General features: G+C 38.7%; 1 protein-coding gene across 1 annotated transcript; it reads left to right on the forward strand.

Moving 5' to 3' along the window:
• The first annotated feature begins 1594 nt into the window (after positions 1-1594).
• Positions 1595-11162, forward strand: DDX53 (DEAD-box helicase 53). The gene is made up of 2 exons (XM_026480160.1): positions 1595-1613; positions 9235-11162. Exon 2 carries the CDS (start codon positions 9237-9239, stop codon positions 11160-11162), a length of 1926 nt encoding a protein of 641 aa, XP_026335945.1. The 5' UTR covers positions 1595-1613; positions 9235-9236.
• The last annotated feature ends 965 nt before the right edge of the window (positions 11163-12127 follow it).

The following is a 12127-nucleotide window of genomic DNA, read 5'->3' on the forward strand; positions in this document are numbered from 1 at the left end:
CACCCCATGCTGAAACAGGCTCCACAAGAGGCATTCATCCTGTTTCCTTCTGCCCAACGTTCACATAGTCCAGTGACAACAAGATCCCACACTGAACCATAGCCTACTTGTGTACTGTCCTGACACCTCACCAATTATTTGTTCCTGAAAGTTGGATAATCCCAAAGGCTCTCTGGCAAGTTGCCCAGAACCACAGTAGCCTCTCATACTAGACATCTTGTACTGCCAGCTGTGTGAATTACAGCTACGTATAGGATTAGAACACCTTTATCCACCACGTAACTGGACGTGGTCTGAGATAAACATGCGTTTTGGACACTGCATATTAGAAAGGCTGGCTGTCTTTTGGGGTCATCCTCAACAGGCAAGCTAGTTTCCCTCACTGCCACCCCCCTTTCCTTCTTCAGCTACTTCCTCTCCCCACTGGCCCACCCTTGAAGACGCCAGCCTCTGTGACCTGGAACATGCAAGAAACCTCAAAATTTTCCAGGTTTTAGCTCACGGCTGGCAGCCACGAAATCTGTGTCATTGCAAGAAAAGAATATTCAGATCAAAGTCAGACGGTCTAGAAAATACCACTTGATGTTCTCCCTGAATGATCTTTAAATAGCCACACACATTAATTAATTTTCTGCCATACTTCACTGGGGTTGCAATCTTTTTCAGCAAATTGAGACAGAGACTCCATAATGAGAACAAAACTAGATCAAATACCATTTCGGCCAAAATTGAAAAATCAAAAGTGATAATATTTTTGAAGTAATGGCCATGTTGAAAAGAGTAAATGGCATCAAATGCATCTTTTTCCCTGTCAAGTGCTATAATAAGAATGACAGAAAAACAACATGCCAAATTAATCCACCTTTAAAAGCTGTTACCTTTTCTTCCATCAATTTTCTACTCCTATCATTTAGGAATATCAATAAACTCCCAAAGAGAAGATTCAGCAGTTGTTAACATTGTCATTTGTGTTCCTCTTCCCCTACAATGATTCTTACTGAAGACTTAAGTCACCTGCTATCTCCCTCAGTATAATGTGCACTGCAAAGAATTGAGTATAAGCCCTTGTCCCAAATCCTTACTCTGAATGGCTTTATCAACTACAAGCAGTTCCAAAACCCCTGAGGAAGGCAATAAAAACTTCTGTCATACCGGATTGCCTTTTTTATCCCAGATTATCACAACTGAATATGTTTATTGGAAATGGTTTCCTTTTCTTGCCTTCTGTTTGAGTTTGCTATGTGGAGCTCAGGAGTTAGCTGTGTAACCTTGGAAAACAGCATGTTATTTGTGCCTCAGTTTTCTCATTTGTCAACTGTATTGCTTTTAGAGGGGAAAACTAGAGCAGGCACTTAATTCACATATAGGAAAGGGGGCAAAGTGCTCAGGAACCTAAGATTCACATAGGTCCACATATTATTTAACAATTTACTGAGATATAGTTCACAGCCACACAATTCATGCATTTAGAGTGAACAATTCAATGGGGTTTTTTTGTATATACTTAGAGAGTTTTGTGAACTCTGTAACAATCACTACGCATTACCCCTCTCGCCTCACTTCCAAGTCCACCTCACCTCCCACGTCTGTCCTCAGCCCTAGGAAATCCTCATGTAGTTTCTCTCTGTATATTTGCCTACTCTAGACTTTGCATGTAAATCAAATAATAAGGTAAGTAGTCTTTTGTGATGGACTTCTTTCACCTCACATAATGTTTTCAAGGATCATCTACACCAGCATTCACCAATATCACGTTCCTTTTTACTGAACAGTATTCCACTGTATGTATACACCACGTTTTGTTTATCCATTCCTCAGGTGATGGACATTTGGGTTATTTTTGGCCTTTTGACTAGTATAAATAATACTGCCATTTACATCTACGTACAAGTTTTTGTGTGAATATGTTTGTTCTTCTCTTGGGTAGATACCGGAGAGTCGAATTGCTGAGTCATACGGTAACTTTATTTACTTATTTGTTTTTATGATAATTTTATATTTGACATTTTGAAAAACTGCCAAAATATTTTCCAAAATGAACGCACTTTCTTTTATATTTCTACTAACTGTATGAGGGTTCGAATTTCTTCTTCACATCCTCACCACCTTATTTGTCTTTTTTTATTACAGCTGTTACAGTTGGTATGAAGCTGTATCTCATTGTGAATTTGATTACCATTACCCTTATGACTAATAGTTTTGAGCATGTTTTCATGTGTGTACTTCCTGTGGGTTAGCTGAAAATTTCTTAGAATTCCCTTTTAATTCACCTGTACTGCTTTTGAGCGTACTTATTTGTATGGCTTTGTAGTGGTTCCTTCAGGTATCGCATTATGTATCTGCAACTTATCACAGTCTATAGTACTATTATTTTACAGTGTGGTCAAGCATAGAAACCCTTTCTCTTTTTATGTCTCTTTACTCTTCCTAATTGTAATATACTTGTTTTAACGATCTCCTCTAATACATTTAAAATGATATCATACATTATCATGATTTTGCTTCAAATGTCAAACATCATTTATAAAATTCAAGAAGAGCTACTCTATTGCATTTAACCCATATTTTTCCTTGTTTCCTTTCCTTCTTTTGTCATTCCCTTTTCATGTAGAGAATGTGTGTCAGCCATTATTTTACGTTACATCTGCTGGCAATAAATTCTCTTAGCTTTCCTTCATTTGAAAATATCTTGATCTTATTTTCATTTCTGAAGTTATTTCCTCTGCATATGGAATTCTGGGTTGATTGTTCTTGTCTCTCAGCATGTGAAAAAATATTATGCCACCTCTTTCTGGACTCCATGGTTTTTCATGACAAATCTGCTATCATTTGAACAGGTGTTCCCCCTATAGGAAATGTGTCATTTCTCTCTATCTGCTTTCAAGAGTTTTTCACTGTCTTTAGATTATATAAATTTGATTATGCTTTGTCTTGGCATGAATTTCCTTGGTTTTAGTGTGTTTGGGGTTTACTAATATTCTTGAATTTGTAGGTTTATGCTTTTTAGGAAATCAGGAATTTTCAGTCCTTATTCTGTTGAGTATCTGTTCATACCCATGTTCTTTCTCATCATCTGCAATTCCAAGGAATATTAGAGCTTTTATTATTGTCCACAGGTTCCTGAGGCCCTGTTATTTTTTTCGGTTTTTTTTTCTCCCTGTTAACTACTTCATTCCTCTTTCATTTCCATTCTTTTATTGAGCCCACGAAGGGAGTTTATTTTGATTATTGAATTTTCCAGTCCTAAAATTTCTGGTTCTTCATTGTATCTTCTACTTTTTGCTAAAACTTCTTTTCTCATTTGTTTCAAGTTTGTTGATAAGTGCTCACTGAAGCTTTTTTAAAAAATGATGGTTAACTTTAAAACTTTTTCAGATAATTCCATTGCCCATTTCTTCTCATTGTTGGTATCTATTCATGTGTTCTTCCTCATTCATCCTAATTCTTAATATGGTGGGTGATTTTTAATTCTAAGACATTTTATGTACTATGAGAATTTCAGTATTATTTAAATCTCCAATTTTGCAAGTCTCCACTGACACCATACTGGTATGGGAAGTTGGGCCCTACCTTCTTACTGCCAGGCGGACGTGTGAGTCCAGGCTCCCCATTAGGACTTCACCTATGTTGTATGTGAGTACAGTATGCCAAAAAGTAAGGTATGCCACATTACTGCTAGGTGAGGGTGGAACTCCAGGCTCCCCACATAGTTTCTATTGACACAATGGTGTGGGGAGGGTGTGGGTGTGGAAAGGGCATCTCATCACCTCTGCACAGTGCTGAAAATACAGTCTTGGAGACTTGGTCTGCCTGGACATCACCACAGCAGGGAGAGGTAGGAGGACCTCGCTACCAACAGATGTGGATGGAACTCTAGGCTCTGCACTAGGCCTTTGTTGATGGGGGCAGGGGAAGTGCGCTATGTTGCTGTTGTTGTTTTCTGCAATAAGCGAGCAGGGAAGTTATTATCAGAAAGATTTCTTTCTTGATAGGCTGCTCCTTTCTTGGTCCTTTGGCTTAAAAGAACAGGTTTTTCTTGGGACTTTTTTTTTTTTTTTTGGCTGTGCCTGTGGGTTTTTCTGAGTTGCAGCTTCTCCAGCACCCAATCTAGGATATAAGGGAGGCAAAACAAAAAACAAAAAACCTAGGGAACTTACCACTTTGTCATTCCTTAAATTCCAAAATCCTTAGTTGGTCTGCCTTCTTCTCTCCAGATTTCAGTTTTCTTGTTTTATATATAAAATAAATAAGCAAAAGGAATAGGGAGAAATGTGCCTATATCATCTTGTCCAGAATCAGAAGTCTCCCCCTTTTACTATTTTTTTTCTATTTTTTTTAATGTGGCCTCTAGAAAATTTAAAATTATGTGTGATTCACATCACGTCCCCATTGGACAAAGCTGCTGTAAATGTTAGATTTCTCACTTGCAAATAAGAAGGTTAGAAGAGATGCTTTTCCAAGTCAGTCCTTCCTACCTCTAGATTCCCATGATTTTAAGGATTGTTGTTTGGCTTCTGTATATAATGTGAATACTGTAGATAACTGTTTTTCTTTCTACTTACCTATATCATAGCTATCAGAAATGAAATCGTCCTAGAAAGCCCTTCAAATGACTCAAAACAGAGCCAAGGGATAACTGAAATGTATTATTTTTAAAACTCATTCCAATATCTTAGAATTTCCGTAGGAAGTAGTTGGTAAGCAAGATTTTCTCCAGTAGTGCTTATTGCAGGTGCTAATCAGCTTACAACATTTTTTTTTTTTTTACTGTTTGTGCTGAAAGGAGATTTAATTACATCAATAGCCTCACTTCTTCATATACCTAAATAATACATTCCCCCACCCTGTGGAGAATAAACTAAATTTGATATAGAAAGATTTAATGGGTAGCTAAAAATAAGCACTGTAGTCTCCTTGAAAGAACTCCCAGTATTCCCTATTCCTCCTTTTATAAAGACTTCCCTTTTCTGAAACTGCTAATGAATAGTTCTTATTTCCTTGTGATTCGCTCCCTCATCATACCCTTCCATGTATTTTGAAAGACTATTAAAACTCATTTTCTTCCAATATTCATGGTAAGTAATCTTACTGAAATCCACTGGATCCTTAAACAGAACAATCCCAGTAACTGCCCATGAAATCTTGGTTTCCTAGAAGCCTTGTTTAAAAATTAAGACAGTGCCTTTCAGCTTTTGGTACAAGATGTAAAGTTCTCTCCTCAGCACTGCAGGGTTCCCCAGTGGTCCAGTTGTCTCTCTTCCCAATTGCTTCCCTAGCAATATGTGTTTCTCCATCGTGCCACAAAAAAGACCTTCTTGAAAGTCATTGCTAATTTCCTTCTCCCACCTTCAGTAGTTTATTGACTCCTTGTCCTTCATGAAGTATTTTACATTATTTAGCAGGTCTTCTCAATCTGTTCTCTTGTCTTATTTTCTACTATAATGCTCTCTTATTCTCTTGAATTTTTCTTATTTCCTCACTTGGTTTCCTGTCCTCCCCATCTCATTATCTAATCATATGTCTTCTCTGATTCCTGAAGATATTCTCAAACCTGTTTTCCATTACTCTCTATTTGGTGGGAAGAATATTCATTCTCTGTTTCAACTCTACTCTCTGTGCTGATTATTCTACTTTTCCTCCTGTCTTCTTACCTGAACTAGAGTCCCAAATCTCCAGTCCTACTTCACATTTCCACTTCCATTTCCCCAAACCACCACAACATGGACATGTCTGAAACCAAACTCTTCCTCTTGCCCTATAAATGACTTCCCCTCCAACTTTCCTGCCAAACAGCTCCACGATTCTTTTCTTCGAAGAGTCCCCAACCTGTCAGTTTGAGTAATCTTTGACTAAATGCTCCTTTCATTCCATCTCTACAACCAGGCACTAAATCAAGCGTACTTTCCGCTACGGATGGGAGTCTAGTGGAGGGAGAAAGCCTTAAAGCTAATCAGACATGAGTCTAAATTTGTCTCAGCTATTTACCATACCTTTGCATGAACTTGGATATACTATGTGACAACTAGGAGTTTCAATGTTTTCACATGGAAAAGGAGAAAAACACTTATTACAGAGTTGCTGTGGTGACTAAATAAAACAATGTATTTTACATGTTTGGCATATACTAGGACTAAAAATATTAGTTGCTACTTGGGTCCCTGCTCATTTTAGCTGTTCCTTTCTTGAATTAGCACGGCCACACTCTGTTCAAGTCTCTCAGTTCAATATACTTAAAATATCACAAATACAGCCCCCATTCTTCACTTCATTGCATCCTGCTTTCCCCATACAGCCCTGCTTCCCTAATTAATACTGACAGTGTCAAGAGAACTCCTTCATTCTAGATTCATTCCTCCCCCCCCATTTTTTTACCATAATAATTTAAAACATCTTTGACTAACTTTTCAATTCCTGAAAGTTCCCTTTTCCCTTCCCTTGACCCCAATTTTTTTTCTCCATTTCTCCTTTGTCCTTAACCTAAATCTTCTGTCCTAGTCATCCAGGCTGCCCTCATCACCTCCCCAAAGCCACATTGATTTCTTACCCTAAAACTTTAATATCCTCCTATCTGTAATTTCACACCTCCTAGTGACAGAACAGACCTACATCCGTTAGAGAGCTTTGCCTCAACTCTCCAGCCTCCCAGACATTTTGGCCTGCCATCATGTTTAATACCTGATAGCATTCTGAAGTGTGTTTATTTGCTAATAGGCTAGATGAGCACTTGCAATTTCTTGTGCTTCACATACAAGTAACATTTCAAAATCAAATCTGGCTACTGGCATTAGTTTTACTTATTTTTTTTGACACGGTAGGGATCTTTAACAATCATTTGTGATCCTCATTTCACTTTCTAAAGGATATTTTACAAAAAAAGGAGAGTATGAATTAGAAAGTTTAAATTTAATTAATTTAGATTTATGAACACATTTTTATTACCTTCATTTTCATTTTGATGTAGACAGTGGAAATTCTATCAGGAAAAATCTTGGAGAGACATTTGGGAACTTCCTTAATTGTCTCTATACACCTACTGTTTCTGTAACACAGTTTATTGAGATTTGGAGACTTCCTACTATGAACCAAGAAATGTAACTGTGTCTCTGTGTATATAAATATTACTGTGTCATTCCACAGATAGCAGAGCCAAGGCCTAAGAAGCTTAGAATCAGCTCAAGGACCCACAGCTAATAAGTGACAGAATTGAGAGCAGAACCCAGTTATTTTGGCTCTTGTGTTCTTGACTACTACCCCATACCACTGCCGCTTCTTTAGGCTCTATATTACGTAGTTCTGTGCACAAATACGCCAATGTGTGCAATGATGATGGCAACCTTTGCCATAATATATTGCACCTGCAGAACAGAATAATAGCCAGATACTTAGCATCCAAATAGACCATTTCTACAGGTATTTATAAATTATAAAATGCTGTACAGATCTAAAACCAACTATAGTTGTTATGATTATTAATGCTAACTGGAATTCCCCAAGTCTAGGTTGCTTTAGATTATCAAAGAAAATTAAATTAAAATACTATCAAAATTGTTTCTAAGGAAGTCCCACCTACAGGAATGCTTCAGGACATCAACATTAACTTATCTACAGGAAAATTCTGTGGAATTTACAGTGGCTTAAAATTACCTCAATTCACTGCCTTTAATATTTCACTCTTTTCTTGTTGCCTATCAAGTATTAGGGACCACCCTAAACAAAATGGTGAAGAATGCCTTAAGCACAATCTTCTCTTTCATTACCTTTCTTCAGATACACTTTATCAGAAACCCCAACCCTTCCTTTTTTGCCTCCCTCTGTTCTCTAAGAACCTCTTAGCCAGCTGCCCCACTAGAATGCATCTACTTGGCAACTTTATACTTTTGTGGTGGTGTTGTTGTTGTTGTTTTTGTTGTTGTTTTAGAGCAAGTTACTAATGTACCAAACCAAAACCCACAGGGTAAATATCTAATGGAAACATTTCAGAAAGGAGATAAGCCTGTTCCAGAGATTTCTGAAACAAAGAATATCACACTGGTGGCCCTTAATTTAGGTGATAGTTTCTCCAATGGTAGGGAATGACCCTGAAGGCACAATATCTCTCAGTACCTATAATACCTGCACAAGTCTTCAATCCCAATAATTCACTACAATGAATTCTGTCACAAAGTGCACTGCTTCTGTACAGGGCTACCCTTCTCCCCACTTCATGACTTTATTTCACTTCATTATCATGGCTCCTTTTATTCTCCTATATCACCCACATGAAACAATAGAAGCAAAACCAAGTCACTTTACAGTAGAGCATTGAGAGCCCCTGTTTATAAGCTAAGAAATGGTTCTCAATTTAGACTCTCAAGGATTTGCTGAGTACTCCTAGTCAAATCCTTAAGGATATCAGGACCTCAACTTCATTCTCTAACTAAGGAGAAAAACAAAATGACCCTGACATATCCAACATGTCTAGAATTGTGTGGAATTCTGTACTATTACATACTATTATTTAATATAAAGGTGAAAACAAAGACAGGGAAATACTGTATACTCTTCAGTTAAAGCCACTTTTCACTAAACAAATTTCCCTTTTTAATAGTTAATGAACTAAAAGATATTGGGAATGCTTTAAAACTCCTAGTATAATTCATAAAGAAGTGTAGGGGACTTGTAACATGTTTCCTCAGAACAAGTCTTGTGTAACTATCAAATGAAAAAAATTCATTCGATAATCAATATTCATCCTGAGCGGTATTTTCCAAACTGTATCACAAAGAACATTAGTTTCTACAAAATATTAGAAAGAACTGAATTTAAATAAGAGGTGAGCATTTGAGGGTCAGCTAGACTTAATGAACTGTTTCCAAAGAATAGAGTAATCATAATTGTTTATTATTACTATAATGGAAAGGGAGAAATAATTTTACAGTGCGGAAATCCTGAGTAAAGCTACTTAACCACATGACCAAGGTCGCCCTCGCCAGCGACAAGTCATGTTACAGAGTTGCTTTAAATTTTGCGTCACAGGTGCCTGCCTACCTCGGGCCAGTACCGAGTCCTGTGATTGGTCAGCCCGATGAAGCCCGTGCCACTACGTCACATAATAATTCCCTTCCTAACAGCTGCACTGCTATCCACTGGCGCCATAGTCCGTTGGTCAAGCGTCTGAAGCGAAAGAGCCCTCAGACCACATCTTCTTCCCACTCTAGGTAGGCAAAAGGCCAACAGCAGTCTTACCTTACTCAGCAATGGCCTGGGCCCCAGAACAGAAAAGGGCAGAGCCTAATTCAAGAGATTCCAGGGCCGGCTGGGATGGCAGGGGCGGCGGCAGCGGCGGCAGGGGCGGCGGCGGCCGTGGAAGGGGCGGAAGCGGCAGAGGCTGGAGCACTCCCTCCGACTACATGGAGCTTAGAGCCTCAAGCCCCAGAGAACCACCTCTCTGCTTTAGACTGAGGAGCAATATGATTGGTGTGGTGATTGGTCGTGGTGGATCAAAGATAAAAGACATCCAGGCTACGACAAACACCAAAATACAGATCATAAAAGGTGATTCTGAAGCGGAGGTAAAAATTTTTGGCACCAAGGACATGAAAGCAAAGGCCAAAGCAGCTATAGATGTTCTTGTTAAAAAACAAGAACGAGGCCACCATTCAGAGTCCCATGTCGATAGTGCCGCACCTCAGGCCTCTGCTGGAAGAGAGTTTCGCCCAGATAACACTGGCGGTAGGCAAGTTCAGCCACTGATAGATTGGGATCAAATTAGGGCAGAAGTTGTAGAGTGGGAAAAAAGAAAATGGGCAGATTTACCACCAATTAAGAAAAACTTTTACATAGAATCTGAAGCAACCAGCTCATTGTCTCAAGTTCAGGTAGACCTGTGGAGAAAGGAAAATTTTGACGTAATGTGTGACGACTTGAAAGATGGTGAAAAGCGCCCCATCCCCAATCCTACTCGTCTGTTTGAGGATGCTTTCCATCCTTATCCTGAAATTATTGAAAGCATTAAAAGAGTAGGTTTTCAAAAGCCAACGCCCATTCAGTCACAGGCGTGGCCAATTATTCTACAAGGAATAGATCTTATAGGAGTTGCGCAAACCGGAACAGGCAAAACTTTGTCCTATTTAATGCCTGGGTTTATCCACCTCAATAATCAACCAATATCCAGAGAGGAAAGGAATGGACCTGGCATGCTAGTCCTTACACCCACTAGAGAATTAGCTCTTCAGGTGGAAGCTGAATGTTCTAAGTATTCATATAAAGGTCTTAAAAGTATTTGTATATATGGTGGCGGAAGTAGAGAACGACAAATACGAGATGTTACCAAAGGCATAGATATCATTATTGCAACTCCTGGACGACTAAATGATCTGCAAATGAATAACTTTGTCAACTTACGAAGCATAACCTACTTAGTCTTAGATGAAGCAGATAAAATGCTAGATCTGGGGTTTGAACACCAGATAATGAAGATTTTACTAGATGTGCGCCCAGACCGCCAGACTGTTATGACAAGTGCAACTTGGCCAGACACCATTCGTCGACTTGCTCGGTCTTATTTGAAAGAGCCTATGATCGTTTATGTTGGTACTCTGGATCTAGTTGCTGTTAATACGGTGAAGCAAAATGTAATCATTACCACAGAAGAAGAAAAACGATCTCTTATCCAAGAATTCCTGCAGAACCTTTCACCCCAAGACAAAGTCATCGTGTTTGTCAGCAGAAAACTTGTTGCTGATGACTTATCAAGTGATTTGAGCATCCAAGGCATACCAGTGCAGTCACTGCATGGCGACAGAGAACAGCATGATCGTGAACGAGCATTGGAGGACTTCAGAAGTGGAAAAGTGAAAATACTGATTGCTACTGATTTAGCATCCAGAGGTCTTGATGTTAATGATATCACACACGTATATAATTACGACTTCCCGCGCAATATTGAAGAATATGTACACAGAGTGGGGCGTACTGGAAGAGCAGGGAAGACTGGTTTATCAATTACCCTCATGACTCAAAATGATTGGAAGATCGCCACTGAATTGATTAAAATTCTGAAACGAGCAAATCAGAGAGTCCCTAAAGATCTTCTAACAATGGCTGAGCGATACAAATTGCATAAACAAAAAAAGGACACAGGAAAAAGAAAATCTCAAGGAAAATCCAGGGAGTTTTATTGATATCTACGTTGAAAAGTTCTACTAGGCTACTAGAAGACTGAAGATATGTTAAAGATACGTAGTTTTCAAGATACATAAAGAAGTACTGGACACATTAGCAGTTTAAAGACATTTAACCAATTCTTAAATACCAAGCTTTCAATATTGTGTATGTTCCTTAATAAAGTCAAAAGTGTTTGAAAAATGAGAGAGTGAGAGACTGGAAAAAAATATTATGTGTTGGTTGATTTTTTTTTTAAGAGAGAGTGCATGAGTTGGGAGGAGGGCAGGGGTGGGCTGGGGACAAAGGGAAAGGGAAAAGGAAAGGGGGAGAGATGGAGGGGAGAGAGATAGAGGGAGGGGGAGAGGGAAAGAATCCCCAGCAGGTTCCACACCCAGTACAGAGCCCAATGTAGGGCTCAATTTCAAAACCCTGGGATCATGACTTGAACAAAAATCAAGGGTCGGACACTTAACAGACTGAGCCACCCAGGCATCCTTTACGTGTTGGTTAAAGTCTAGTTTCTTTTACAGCCTGCCATGTCCATCTGTGTCTCCTCTAAAAGACTGGTCGCAGACAACAATAGTGCTTCTCTTGCTTTAAAAAGTCACACTGAGTTGAAACATAATTTTCCTCAAGCTTATCTTAGTCAAAATATTCTATTTTTCCCCAGCGGTTAGTGCCACAACAATCCCTAAAAATATTTCCACTGTCATTCCCTAATTCAAAAAAAAATTCATCAGAAAATATATGCTCAACCTTCTAGAAGATTCGACAACTCTGTTTTTTTCAGATAGATGTGATTAATCAAGCATGGTGTCTGACTCACTGGGAATGAGATCCTCCTACAAACTCTATCACTTATCACTGGTTAAAAGTCCTGGGGAGGTCACTTACCTACTGTAGGCATGCTCACTTTCTTCACTAAGAAATTGGTATGGTTAAATAATTTAGAGTCCCCTTCACCACTAAATTCTGTATTATA

Source organism: Ursus arctos, chromosome X (assembly GCF_023065955.2).
Source record: "Ursus arctos isolate Adak ecotype North America chromosome X, UrsArc2.0, whole genome shotgun sequence".
Lineage (NCBI taxonomy): Eukaryota > Metazoa > Chordata > Mammalia > Carnivora > Ursidae > Ursus > Ursus arctos.